The sequence below is a fragment of the Xiphias gladius genome, chromosome 16 (assembly GCF_016859285.1).
Source record: "Xiphias gladius isolate SHS-SW01 ecotype Sanya breed wild chromosome 16, ASM1685928v1, whole genome shotgun sequence".
NCBI classification, from domain to species: domain Eukaryota; kingdom Metazoa; phylum Chordata; class Actinopteri; order Istiophoriformes; family Xiphiidae; genus Xiphias; species Xiphias gladius.
Window position 1 is genome coordinate 4,492,837 of NC_053415.1, and position 14,994 is coordinate 4,507,830.

The window sequence follows — 14,994 nt, forward strand, 5'->3', positions numbered from 1 at the left end:
GGAGAATTTACCATGCAGCCCCCATCCTCCTCCTTCGACATCCACATCTTAATCTTAAAAAGGCTGGAGAAAATCAAGTCACTCTTTCCATTCAGGTAACAATGTGAAATCACCTGATTGACATCGTGATATAAGTGAGTCATCTGTTGGAAAGATTCTTACCCTTTATGCTCCTGGCTAACCTGTGTGAGAGTCTGTACAGCTCTCTCATGCAGACAGAGGCTGCGCCCAGGGGAGGAGGTGACCACCAGAGAGGAACGGGGCACTCTTGCTCCTCTCCTCGAGGCCATCTCACTTGTCTACCCCTGTGTGATGAGCATAGAACTATCTTCCCCATGTGTGTGATACATGTCAGCAAGAATGCAAGCCTCCGTCCATCTGGCATTATAAAAGTCTGAACTCTGCATTTTTGAACATTTGCACGGCAGGCTCTCTCTGTGTGTGACTTGTTCCCTTGCCGCAAGAATAAAACAACCCACTCTTGTGAATTTCAGACGGTGTCCCTGAGTTTGTTTTTAGAATTTTCCTATCATCATCCGAAGGTGGGTATGTGGAAAATGTGAGGGAAGTGAATTAAAACCAGCTTTTCTTATCAGTATCTATGCATGCTTAAGACTCGGAACAAACAACAGACAGTAGAAAGCACAAGCTTAACCTGTTACATCGCCTTGTCTCCTATGCCTGTTTTCAAGCATGTGATCTAATCACTACTGTGAACAAAAAAAAAATTCCTGTAGCATGCTTCTGTCGGAACCTGTCCCCGCACGTCAGCTACACAACTCCACACACTTACATTTTATGGCTAGTTGATACAGTCCCATGGATAGTTTAAGACTCGAGAACATTCGCACCCTCCAAAACATTCCTCATGGCTACACCTTTAACTGCACTTTAAAAATTCAGGTGTCAATGAAAGCATTAGTGGTCAAAGGGGGAAAAAACACTGACACTTTGGCAACTAATTACTCCTCCATAGACTAAATCAGGGGCAAATGAATCGCAGGGAGCGCATCTTCAGGCCCTTTCTCAAACCACCCCCTGCACCCTCTCCCTACCCACTGTGGCTCTGCCACATTGAGGGCCATCCCAGACCAATTAGTGGGGGGGTGGACGTGTGTTATGACCCCCCCAAGTGTGAGTCTACATCGACGCTGACTTAAGGTCAGATTATACTTCTGCCTAAACTGGATACGTGAGGTACGTAGGCGCGTACCCTAAACCGTAGCCCGACTTTCAACCTCCCTAGAAGTGTAAGTCCACGTCGCAGCGACTGAGAGCACAGCGGCTGAGAGTGGTCCGCTTGGTAGCATCACACTTCCCCCTCACGCAGTTCCAGCTGCTCCCTCGTCTCCACTTTCGAAATGGGTTGAACTTGAGTTGAAGATAAAGGCCCTTATATACAGTGCAAAGTGTGACATGCCGGGAGTGCTTGCGGTGCGACTTATTCATTCTGACTGTCCAGTTCGTTTCTATCCTCTTGCTGGTGCAGAGGTGAGAAAAATGTAAACATCCTGCACCTACTGAATTCTCTCAGGTTGTTACAAAACCCGCTCTCACCCAGCAACTCCTGGAGAATCAGCAAGATGTCTCTAATCCATTTACCACTGGCGATTAAAATGGGTCTCGTATCCAGATTGTACCTACAGTGAGGTCCATAAGTATCTGGACAGTGACACCATTTTGGTCCACCATTTTTGAAACGAACCATCAAGATATGACTGAAGTGGAGACTTTCAGCCTTAATTCAAGTTGTTTAACAAAAATATCAAATTAGCCGTTTAGGAATGACAGCCATCTTTATTTCATTTTCAGAGGCTCAGAAGTAATTGGACAATTAACTGACGATGACTTTCACTATATTCCTCTCTTTATTTCAATTCCAACGCTTGTACCGAGTTCCACCGGGCTGCTCCCGTTTCAAAGAGCCTGGATTCAACGACATCGGCGCGAGGTGTTTAAGACGCGCTTTTTGTAGTCCAGCTCCAGAACATTGTAGTTCGTCCGTGGCAGACTCGCGTCAACAACATCCGCCTTCGCAAAAGGACGTGGCGCAATGCAGGAGCAGGCGGATTCTGTCAGCGCGGCGGTTGTCTTTTCCCGAGCCCCCTCTGAATTCTCCCTCACGTCTCCTTTCCCCGACCTCATGGCGTTTCCCACCGAGGTCAAGGAAAGGTGGTCATGAAAGATTGTTGTTGTTTTTTTTGACGTTTCGACCGCAGCCTCGGTCTCGTCCCACGAGTGTCTCTCGGATAACCATGGTTGGGGACTGAGGAGAGGGCTGCCTCGTGTGTTTACCGATTAATTTACTGTTGTACGTGGTTTGGAGGAAGCGGTTTCATTTACACTGGTATTCAATGTGGTCGCAACGCTTCCCCGACCCCCTCCGGCGGTGGTTTGGTCGATCGGACCTCAGTCCGTCCTCAGTGCGTCTCGGGTGCATGTGCGTCTGTACTTTCCCGTGATAAAGCACCAAGCGATTGCAATCGGATCACACATAATGCGTTTTTTTACTGCCAGGTGTAAATGGGGTATGGGTGGTACTGGGAGGGATGTTTGGGAGTGGCTCGTGGGAGCCGAGCCAGGGCTCTAACTGACACAGATTTTACCTGTTGACTGATCGGAATCTCCCTTGTGATGCAGTAGCAAGCTAGACCAGGGAGAGGCCCCACACACACACACACACACACACACACACACACACACACACACACACACACACACACACACACAGGGGCCAGAGGAGAGCGGCTGTCCTCCCTGGAATATTTACACTTTAGGGAGTTTGTTTTATCGGACAGGCTGGACTACCGGCCCTGCGGAGGTAGCAGAGGAGAGGCAGAGCCAGGGGAACGATTGTGTTAAAAAATCCTGTGTGTGTGTGTGTGTGTGTGTGTGTGTGTGAGAAGTAATAAAAGGACAACTTGAACTGTGTGTGACTGCTCTGGCTGAGTAGAACCCATGGTAACACTGACGTGTTTTATAGTCTTCTGAGAAGAACAGAAGAATTGCTGTAATTTCTATATGCGCTGTGTCTGATCACAAACCAGGAGAGGCAGAAATCACAATAACAGAAAAATTCTTTATTCTAAATTCAAATGGTAGAGATGGTGCAGGAATATAAGGCAATATGGACACAAATGCTTTGACACACTTTTTAAACCAGAGCACATTAACTGGGCGTCTTGGATCACGGCAGATTCCCTGAACGAATTTGTAAGGAGTAGCTCTGGTGGATGAGCCGTGCTGGAATGTCTACATAGAAATTCAAAGAATGAGATGTGTTATTTCATCTGATAAATTGAACCCTGGAAACAAAACCGAAGTGCTAAGACAATTTAAGTGTCAAAAAATATACACTTTCTCTTGATTATCTGAACTTCTGTCATCTCATTCTGGCACATAGTCTGATTACCTTTTTAAAAGGTCCTCACAGCTTGACCTTCCCAGCTAGCGGACTGCTGGGGTAGAGTGCTGAGAAGCGCCCGAGGGTCCAGACAGGAAAGACATTTCTGTAGGAGGTGTAGCTGATAGCACAGCTCTTGTTGAACACTCCCGCGATATTCTCCTGGCATGGTGGAAGCACAAAACGTCACGTACCAAAGGCTACATCACATTGCTTATTTTTAGCAGAATCATTTGTTATAAGTTGTATTGTATTAATGGCAGGGTAAACTATATATAATTAGAGTATATAACATGCAAGTAATAAAGCATATGTAAAGCAGAGACTCACCTGTGGCCAGTCTCCATTGGGCAGCTGCTTGTCAATCAGCAGCCGTACTCCTCTCTCAATGGCCTGCCTGTCAGGATGCCTGGTTATACACACAAGCGATTTTATGTGATTCAAATCAGTTATTTTGTTTGGACTTTCTTCAGTTTGTTTTAATAAGATTCATTTTTACTGTCAAAAACAGGAAGTACCTTTTGTAGCCAGGTGACTATACCATATAGACACATTATACAGCACAACATGCACGTGATCAGAGGGAAAGCAAATAAATAAACAACATAGTTACATGACAAGTGACTAAAATCAACAGGCGAGCATCAGTCTAACCTGGATCTAACAACAGCAATTCTGCCAAAGCCGACACCTGAACCCATCACATCCAGTCAGATTCCATTGTAATCCAGCATAAACACCAAGTCACTGAGTTGAGGGCTACTTTACCTGACAGCCATGAGGCCTAACATAGCCCAGCAGGTGTTGTGGATCTGAGCAGTGCTGCTCTGGACGTAGCGCCGCTGCTCGCACGACTCAAAGTCCTCCCCCCAGCCTCCGTCCGGCATCTGTCGGTCTAGCAGGAACTGACAAGCTTTCTGCACCTCGACACACACATCCCTGGTGACACAGGACACAAGGGTGCAACTCAGTTTGTAGGCTAGGATCTAAAGGTTGTCCTGTGTGGCTAGTTCAACCACATGTAGAATTTCAGTGATCAGTAGTCTGTGATCAGTTAGGAACTCTTACTCATCCTCGTAGACGTGACCCATACAAGCAAAGGCTTCAAGGCCAAACCATATTCCATACGTGAAGCACACTCCCCAGGACCTGAGCACAAGCAGAAAGCGGCTGAGCTTCACCTGTCGATTGTGTAGGGTGTCAGATAGTGAAATCGCAAGTGTGGGCTTACCCTTCCCACGATCCGTCAGGCCTCTGCACCTTCCTGCAGTACTCTAGTCCTTCTTTCAGAGTGGCCCTGAAGAAGAAACAGTGAACAATTTTACAGCCTTAACCTCTTTCCCCACAGAGGTTTAATGCCAAACCTCAACAAGAACTTCTTAAAAACCATTTCAGATTAGAGTCGAGAATCAACAACAAATGTAAATATTTTCCATAAACCCAGAAATGTGTGCTCAAACCATTTTTAATATATGCAGAGAAAGCCAGTTTAGTTTTAAGATTTGTTGAGAGTTATGCGCGTTTCGTTAATTTAATTGGATTAGTCAGGTGTTTTTGTGTCATTCGGTAACTGAAACCAGTCTACAGCACCTCCAAATGTGTACGTGTTGTGTAGTATACCTTATCTCTTCAGCCCGGTGTTCGGGGTAGGCCTTCTGGAAGTGCCTCAGAGCCTGCATTACTGCTGAGGTACACTCCACATAGGTATAATCTATCATGATGTCACCTGTTTGTGTGTGGGAGACCCGGGGAGAGAGCACAGTGTTACTGATAAACATCACATTTCACAACACGTACTGCATCCTCTCTTTAACAGGGAAAATGAAAATATTTACTCTCTTTTCCCTTTGATACTGAATAGGCCAAAGTATTGCAACCCATCCAGAGTGCACTGGGAAAGGTTTTCCAGTCATTTAATGTTGAAAGGAGGCTGAAATGTTATGTTTATATTTAGCTCATTGATTCCCTTTTTCGTATCTGCATATCTGCAGGTTGAATCACACTGATCAGTGAACTGAGCTCCCCTCACGAAAGGAGTGTTAAATCGGGCCTCAACTTGTGCGATGGTCTTGTTAGATATGACGACAGCAATAGATCAATGCAGTGACTTTTCATGCCAGGCCTTTTTCTCCATCTCCACTACTATAGTGAAGTGCATGAAATGGGTATTGAGTAAGATGCTGGCAACATACTCACCAAACACCTCAGAGGGGTTGAGTAACTCTAGGAGTCTCCCTCCTCTCTTAGTTTCATATGTGGCAAATCCACCGTCCGAGTTTCTCATGCTCAGAAGCTACAAGGAGACAATAGACACATGGTGAGAAAGCTGTATTACGGCAGGACTCCGGTGGCAACTTTTCAGTAGCACAAGTGTACAAGAGGGACTTGTGGGTTCAGTTTGGACTCCAGTCTGAGTTTGGTTTGTGTATGGATTAAACAAACGGGATATAATATGTCAATTAATGAGCTTTAGAGGTGCTGGAGGTTGGATTTTGTTTGCTGTTTGAGTTTTTTTTACTCTGCTAAGTTAACTTACGTAATCATATGAGAGTGGTTACATCTTCTCTCCAACCTATTGGGAGGAAAACCTATAAGCCATTGATTTCATCAAATTGTAAGATCTGGAGCTTTTCAAAAAGGATGAAATGGGAAGAGATGATAATGGTGGTATATTTCTGAGCTTACGAATCCCAAAAGACTTGGAGCACATTGGCATATGAAACTTCAAAAAAAGGTCAATTAGTCTTGCTTTCATTTTTTTGTCTGCAGACTCACCACGTTGACAGCATCATATAGACGCTCAGAGGTGACAGGCTGGCTGACGGAAGGACAGAGCTCCTGCAGAAGCATCACTGACTTCAGGCCCTCGGCCGTGCAGTCAGCCACGATCCAACCACAGTCACGGGTACTGAAGGGGAAGGCTCCCTAAAAAACAAAACACAGGAGTTATACAGTATATTGCATTGCTCTCTTCATAGAAATTACTTTTCCATGGTCTATTTTTGCCTCCCTGGATATAATTTCCAGAGGCATTTCAGTCTTTTATTTAAGAATAATGGGTAAAATGTTGAAAAGTGGATCTTGTGTAATACAAGTTTTACCTTGTTCATCTGTCTGTAGTACTTCTGGTATTCAGGAGGGTTGTCAGGTATCTGGTGAAGTGGAAAAACTAGTAAGGTATAAGAAATAACTTACATGAAAGCAGTGGGTTTTCATATTACACTGTTTTAGCACACCTGAACGTCCTGCAAATATGTCCAAAAGTATTAGTATATGTGTTTTTTTTTCCCGCTTGATAATGAAAATCATAACTGCTTTTGTTTTTCTGAAAATGAAATCACATTTTTATGAATGAACATCTGTAAATCCCAGTACAAAGGAGGATCAGCTTTTGGAGGTAGTGGGACACATGTTGATTGTACCTGTGTGATGGTGAGAAAATGATGGGCGTCTCGGAGGCACTCAGTTAGCCTGGGGTTGTCCTGGGCTCCTGCCTTTAAGAACCCAACACACAGCTTATTATAATTAGTTACATGATACAGTTCAGTCAGGACTCCATGCCAAACACGCTGTTCAAACAGCTCTTCTCAAGGTTATCGAATGACAAAATTGACATTTCTGTTTTAGCATTATTAGATTTTTGGGCAGCGTTTGACAAAACCGATGTCAACAGCCTAATTGAGAGACTCGAGAAGTGGGTAGGAGTCTGTGGCTCAGTACTTGCTTTATTTGCATCCCATCTAAAAGGAACAATTTTCTGTTTCGCTTGTTAATTTCATGTCTACGAAAGCTGACATCATATGTGGAGTCCCTCAGGGGTCGATACTGGATCAACTGTTGTTCAGTTTTTAACCTATTTTCTCTAGGCCACATAGTATGGAAACATAACCTATGTTATCGTATTAACGCTGATGACACCCAGTTAATCCTATTCCTGTCCCCTGTTAAATCACTGGCAACAGGCATCACAGGCAAAAACAACTGGATGACCCAGTAGCTCAACAAGGACAAAACTGAAATTCTTGTCAGTGATACTAAAACTCTGCAGCATGGAATGTGTTCTCATTTAGATTCTCTCCCCTGGAAAGTATCACACAGATCTGAAATCTGGGTGTTAACCTTGATTCTGACCTTCATTTCCACAGTCACTTCACCAGTATAACAAATACATAGCCTTTTTTCATTTTAGGAATATATCGAGAGTAAGACGCTTCTTGTCTCACGCTGACGCAGAAAAACCTATTCATGCATATACAGTATCTCCTATCAGTGAGACTATTGCAATGGCCTCCTCGCCCGTCTACCTAGAAAGACTGTGGGTCCATAACAGTTAATACAAAATGTCACCATCAGAGCCCTAACAAGAAAGAGCAAATTTGATCATATGGCACCTATTCTTTGATCTTTATAATATGTGCATCCTTGCTTGATGCTTTAACCATACTGTTAGTGTGAGTGACCCGGTTTGCGTTACCTCAAGGAAAGCCTGCACAGCAAAACAAGTATCCCAGAGTTGAGATCCATTGGTCCCCTGTGCAGAACAAAAAGGACAAAACGGTTAAACACTCAGATTAAGCTCAATTTGACCTCACCAAGCACACTGAAACTCTTATTGTGGGACAAAATACAAAGGATGGAACCAAGTAGACTAAAAGAAGTGAAAAGTGCAGCTTGCTAGATTTGTACATGTGCACACTGCCACTCCCCATACAAAAGCAGCAGAGAGCAAATACTCACCTGCATTTTCATGCCATCCAGTCCCAGCCTGGAACCCAGAGAACTTAGTGTAAGTTTATCAGCAGTTTACTTTCACACACACACTTTAGTGAAGGATTGATTACTACTGAATGAACATTTTTTCACATTATACACGACTGTATATTGCAATACCTAGGACAAGTGCTATACAAGAGCTTTTCTTGAACGCCTAATTGTGCAGTGATGGTTTTGAAGTTTTTTTTGTTGATAGCTTGCTGAGTTGTTAGAGACTGTTTGACTGACCAGAGGTAGTCTGGGATCCTGGATACATGCTCCTGAAAGACTGGAGAGGAGGGACCATCTGCATACCAGCGAACCAGCATATTGATAGTCTTGGAGATCTGAGGAGAAAGCCCAATACTTCATGTTCACACACAGACTCTTTCTTTAGCTGTGCCAGTCTAATCAGTCTAATCATCTTGTTTTAGTTGTTTAGGATATCTGTGCATTTATTACCGGTCCAATGCTGATACATTTAGTGAAGCGGTCGTCAGCCTGGATGTGCTCATACAGCTCTTTGACAGCCCTCCCTCTCAGCGTGGTGCTGTGGTGGGCTTCGTACACATTTAACACCACTGCAAGGAAACAGGACCGGAGTCACAAGGTTAGGAAAGTCATTCAAAGTGCAGCTTTTAGGAAAATTCCAATGAAAAACATTTATTTATATCATTGCATAAAGACACCCTCTAGCCAGGGATACACATAATGTTGCTTTTCTTGTTATTAGTAATTACATGGCGCACAGTGTGTTGTGCATACTTACTGTAGGCGAAAGTGAGCAGTGTGCTGTGAGGTGTGTACATGTCACATGCTGCCACGTTGTTCCTCTGAGCAGGCCAGTCGATGCTGGCATAGTCTTGGACATAAAGCTCCTACAGAACAAAGAACAAGTCATATATAAACTGGTCAAATACATAAATAAATATATTAAGGCATACATATATCTAAATTAAGTTTTGTATCTCATTTGACTGTAAAAAATTAAATTAAAAACTGCACTGAGTTGCTCTCTTGTATATTTTAAAGGTGGATCACAGAAAAGGGCATGTCCACCCCTGGATACTCCTGCACTGATATACAGATAAGAGATGAATTGAAGGAAAAACCTGACTAAATGGCTGGAGAAAAATAACAAATGCATATGATGTGAACCATATGTTAGGCTCTTCACAATCACCAGATCTCAGCCTGGTTGAAAAGCTATTGGACTTACAGAAGTACAACAAGTACAAGTACTTACATTTGGGCACTTACCGATACCGAGTACCAATATGGCTTTTTAATAATACTGCAGCCTTTTTACCATTAAATTCCAATTACCCTAAAAATGTAATGGATTTTGAAGCCAGTTTTTCTTTCCATCAGATGCTGTGACAAAATCAAACATATAACACAAGGCTGTAGTTGAAATCCGAAACTGAAATAAAGCTCTCTGTGTTTTACTAAACAAACATGACACTGCCTCCAAATTTTCCGTAGTCAACTTCAGCACCACACAATATATTGTATCAGAATAAATGAAATGCTCATCATACTTTAGTTCTGTGTAAAAGGACTCAGCTAACTCTGTTTTGGAAAAGTGAGAGACAGGTTCCACTTGATGAAAATGAGCTTCTCTGCTTGATGAGCTGTGTTTTCAGTCTGTGACACTGAGCTAAACAGCCTTTCTCCAGCCACGCTACTTTATGGTGCTAAGAAGGACGGACACCGGGCCAGAGTGGGAAGCTGCACTTTCTTTGCACCCAGTTATTTGTCAACCATCTCTATATTATCAGTCTGTGATATTGATAATGTTACATTCCAGCTTTTCTTTTGTGAAAAAAGCCTTTTTAAAACTCCTAGTAATATCCTTTCACAACCCCCAAATTGCCCAACTTGCTGCATTCAGTATTTCCAGCGGAGTTTTTCCAGTGGAAAAAAGTTAGAGTTCAAGAGTTATCTCAGAAGGACATGTCTCATGATTGAAATGGACACCCTCTATATTGTAACTGAACATCCTTTGGTTTTTATCTGCTTATCAGTCAAAATAAGCAATTTCCTGACGTCACCGTGGACCTGAAAACTGTGAAACTGAAGTTGCGATTTTTCCTCCAACATTTCATAGTTTAAACAGCAAACTGATTTATCAAAAAAATAAAGTATCGTTAATCGTTCAGGAAATTAATGGTTAATTGCAGCCCAACTGCTAATATAGATTGCACTGAAACTTCTTTTCAGCAGTGCTGCACCATGAGGCATGATGATATCACAACACTCCATCTGCATTTAGCCTTGGGAATGAAACCCACAGCCAACAACAAAACTGAACCAAGATCGAAAAGTCCACTTTCAGAACTCTCCTCTAATTGCTTCAAAATTCAGAGTTTATCGTTGACCTGTGGCTGTTATGTACAGAGTATGGCGCCCCCTTGTGGGTTTGGCTTCAGCACCTGTCTGAGGCTGAGGACCAGGAGGTCTTCCTCAGCTGCCAGTCTGACAGCATAGCAGTAGCTCATGGGGAGATAGACCTGGCGACAGTGACACCACAGAGTAGAGGGGTGGGCTGGCGTCCAGGTTGGGAACAGCCTGGAAGAGACAAAAATACAAACACCACCCCTCAATTCATTCTAAAGAAAACATGTTCACACTGCCTTAAATATTTAACTGGGGCAAAAACAGCTTCCCAAGACAACCAGTGACATCCTACTTTGCTGCACTGTGTCACCAGTTTACATAACACAAAAAAAAACAAAAAAACAGTGATTCAGCCTGTTCTTGGCACAGAAAAGCTTTTAAATTTAGGGCTAATGACCTGATGTCTGGTCTTTGCCACTGCAGATCGTCTGGTTCACAAGGAAGTGATACCATTTACATTTCCAGCCGCAGCAACAGCAGTTTGCACGGGAGAAAGACAAGATATCACAGTACCTTTTTAATGTCGGAACCATGCAGCGTTTGTACTGGTGCCACATAACAATGTTTTCTCTGGCCTCAGCTGAGATCCCGAAGCTTTGTCCGTGTGCTTAAAGCACGGCTGATGTGTAGCCGAGAAATAATGGGATGTTAGAACATCCAGCTTACCACATCTCTGGCAGGAGTGTGTTCATTCCCTCCCAACTGTAGACATTTAAAATGGCCAACCAGAATTTACCCCACGAGGGAATCCCCACTGCACCACCTGTACAAAATAAAACACACTAAGAGCTTTGGTGCACAGGAACAAAGAACCCTGACATGGTTATTATTATAACCATGGCCTACCATTATCTCACATTAAATTTGCAGGCAATATTCTATCAGTAAAGACAAAGAAGTAACATTTGTTTTCCTTTAAAAACCTGGTTTTCACATTTGGATGTTTCGGGATGGCAGTATATGTGTTACCATCAGAGAACGATGGTCGGTAATCAGCACTGAATGGAAGTATGACTGTCTTGAGCTGACTGTGGCTTTATTATTAACATACCGTGTGTTTAACCGAGCTTTGTGCTAACAGGTATCATTTCAACTTATTCCTCCCCACCTTTGCTGTGCAGGTTATTCCTGGCCCGAACCATATCTGGATCATCGGGCTCTACTCCCAGGATCCTTAACGAGGTGTAACTCAGTGCTGTGCCAAAGACGGTAGACTTATCTTCAATATGCCTGCAGAAAAAGAAAAAACACACACAGACACACAATGCTGCCATAATCTACACTCCAGACAGTCGGTACACTAGATAATTTTTGACATTTCTCCTAATTATTTTTGAAGCAGCGGGTTTGAATTACACTTCTGGTAATTACTACACCAATCTTCGCGTGGCGGTTCAATAACAGTTATATGTAGATGCTTGTATCATAAGTTTCTATTTCACTGCAAACACTGACCCTATAATGGTTTATTTCATTTTAAGATGACAAACTTGTGCTTGTACAGCTGCCAGAAGTCTGGCCACCTTTGCTGAAGTGACACTGGGCAAACTAAGTCTGCTACCTTTGCCCGTTTCAGTGAGAAGTTCTAGAAACATGACATCCTCTTACAGTGGATGCATATTAATGACAAGGCATACGTGAATATGAGAAGACAAAAAAGTGTGCTGTTGACTTACAAACCCCAGCCTCCATCTGGCAGCTGAACGGAGCGCAGGTACCTCACCATCTCCTTCTTCCAGGCCTCGGCCAGAGGGATTTTAGCCACGTGGCAGGTGATCAGGAGGCCTGAGAAGCCCACACATGGGTACAGATACACACAGACAGAGAGACAGACCGAGACGAAAGCGCATGCATGAACAAAGTGGTATCATGAAATCCTCTGCTGTATTCTGCTCACTTTAAAAGCCCCAGCTGCACCTTTTCACCACCATTTTTCACCATAAAAGACAAATAAGGCTAAAACAATGGCAATGACGGTTGAAGAGATGGCTTGTAAGATACTGAACTGTCACTCAGGGACTGTCAGTTAGCAACATAAAGTGTGCATGTGTTCTATAACTTTTCGAAGTCACCTGATGTCACTAAAACAGCGTCTGCCAGCATCTTTGAAAACACTTTCATTGGCGGGTGGCAAATTCTTAACATAGTGGCTTTAAACTTAACTTAGCATTTATGTGGCAGGACAAAATATAGCTGCTGCATATCTCAGGTATGAAATGAAATGAAAGGGCATGGGGAGGATGATTCGTCTTACCTGGGAGCAAGAAGAGAGGTCCCCCATAGTCCCCTGCCCAGTGACCGTCGTCAGCCTGGAGGTGACTGTAGAAGTGCATACCTTTCAGAGCAGCATCCACAGCCGTGTGGGCAGCTGGGGAGCCAGACACAAACTTACCCTGTGGAGAGAATACGATACCACTAGTACCGCCACCAACAACTGCAGTTGTAATAGAAACTGCTGGTACTGATAAAAACTCTGATTTACCTGACCGAACTCCCTCTGTACATTCATGTCTCCGTCTTCCTAACCACAGCCTTTTTTTTTTTGGCATTTGACACAAAGGAAAAGAGGAGATTCTAACTTCAGTTATAAAAAAAAAAAAAAAAAAAAGGAAACCCCACCGTGTCCATGCCTAGTGAGTGGGCTTCCAGCATGGTCTGCTCTCTGTCTGGGGTCTCCTGGTCCTCCATGTAGCGCCATGTCTGCCTGCCCTCAACATTAGTAAGCCTCCAGCGGCTCAGGTCTGTGGCTGGCTCTGTCCTGTACGGCCCCCCTCGCCTCCGCAAGCACCTGACAGAGACAGCTAGTATTTTAATGATGTGGTTCCTCTAACTTATTCCATATGCAAGTTCAGTACTAAATATTAGATCTTGTACTTAATGTAGGATTCTCGCACAATGGAAGAGTGAAACCAATAATTCCGCAGATGATACTGCTGCTGGTTTTTAGCTCATGTGCTACAAAGGTGTGACACACGCTCCAAAAATGTGTGTAGAATATGAAGTAATCAAAGCAGAAGCTTTATAACGGCAGTGTGTTTTCTTCCTGTAAAGTTGTGCCCAAACCCTGCAACCACTTGGTGAGGAGGACACTCTTCACAAAACTCATTAGGGTTTCTTACAATTCAACCGTTTATAGGGGATTGGCACCATAATCGGCATTAATAATTTTCCAATACACTGCAACCTAATTAAAACCTTTGTAAGACTTATAATGAACCTTTAAATCTGTTTGTTGGCTTTGTCAGGGGCGTTGATTCATTTTGTGTTTTAGTCATCTTGTGTTGCATTGTTATCAGCGTTTCCTTGAAATGTTTAGTTGCTTCTTTCCACAAAACCATTTCAATAGTGCAAACTGTGCCGGGAGGTTAATTCTGGAGCTGGTCGAGGTGGAGCTTCTTTTAATAACTTTATACTGCATATTTTTGGCTTGTTTAAACAACTAAACAATGCATCTCATTTTATAAACCGATGATAGGTGTTGTATGCACAATCTGAATCTGTAAAGTATCTAGTATATGCAGCTCTGAAGTGAACAGAAGACGTACATCGGCATAAACTGGAGGGACGCAAGTCAAGTACCTGGGTTAATAACTGTTCTCAACTACAGCTGCTAGTGAGCAAATGTACTTAGTTGAATGAAGCTTTTCTACTGTAGCTGGTGCGGAGAGAGCACCTGAAACAGTCCGAGCAGTAAACGCCACCCCGGTTCACACGGGCCTACAGCTTTGGCGACAACGTGACAGTTATTCATTCATTCACACTTTCCACAGAAACTTCTATCACCTCCCGTCGCTTTCACGTCATGTTTCGAACGAGGGGAAACTGTAAGAAAGGGAAGCTTTGGAGACATCGTCCGTTAAATTGGAAAAATAAATGTATACTTACGTTCCCTCAGTCATAGCCGTGGTTGTCAGATACAGACTTGAACCCTCCAATGAACCATAAGAATAAATTGCTTTTCAGCTGCAAGCCTGTGGTGCTTCGAAGAAACTATGGTTCGTCGTTCAATATAGACCAGACTACCTTTCCCAGAGGCCATGGCCGCACCGCCCGAGAAGTCATCTACATGGAGAGACATGAGCAGAGACTCGGCTGTCCAATCACGGGCCGAGTGGGCGGAGAACTAGGCGGGCCCGCCGTGAGGCCCTCCAATCAGAGCGCTCCTACGATAAATACTACACATGTGCTCACACATTGAATGTGATGACCCGATAGCTGCAGCCGAATGATAACTACCCATGAAAAATAAGGTTTTTATTCAATATTTAGTCGATAGTTTCATAATTCAACAGTACAAATATATTGGTTCACACATAAAACCCGAAGCCATCTATTGTACAAGCACATTCTGAGTCTTTCAACACCTGTTAAAGACAGACAAGAGAAGCAGCTTTTCTAGAGATTTTAACACGCTTTACGAATCAGCATCTAAGCAGGTT

General features: G+C 43.4%; 1 protein-coding gene across 2 annotated transcripts; it reads right to left on the reverse strand.

Moving 5' to 3' along the window:
* Positions 1-3,059: 3,059 nt before the first annotated feature.
* lss (lanosterol synthase (2,3-oxidosqualene-lanosterol cyclase)) lies at positions 3,060-14,635 on the reverse strand. 2 transcript variants are annotated; one of them, XM_040147641.1, is made up of 23 exons: positions 14,441-14,635; positions 13,175-13,343; positions 12,810-12,948; positions 12,232-12,340; positions 11,664-11,785; positions 11,222-11,318; positions 10,591-10,726; positions 8,925-9,033; positions 8,618-8,736; positions 8,405-8,502; positions 8,141-8,168; positions 7,878-7,934; positions 6,826-6,897; positions 6,505-6,555; positions 6,179-6,328; positions 5,600-5,696; positions 5,024-5,129; positions 4,635-4,700; positions 4,472-4,552; positions 4,172-4,342; positions 3,734-3,812; positions 3,416-3,565; positions 3,060-3,254 (listed from the first exon to the last, which is right to left on the reverse strand). In XM_040147641.1, exons 1-22 carry the CDS (start codon positions 14,452-14,454, stop codon positions 3,428-3,430), a joined length of 2,208 nt encoding a protein of 735 aa, XP_040003575.1. In that variant the 5' UTR covers positions 14,455-14,635; the 3' UTR covers positions 3,060-3,254; positions 3,416-3,427. The 2 variants fall into 2 exon arrangements, with proteins under 2 accessions (XP_040003575.1, XP_040003576.1); XM_040147642.1 differs by having other exon boundaries at positions 3,060-3,252; positions 3,413-3,565.
* Positions 14,636-14,994: the final 359 nt, after the last annotated feature.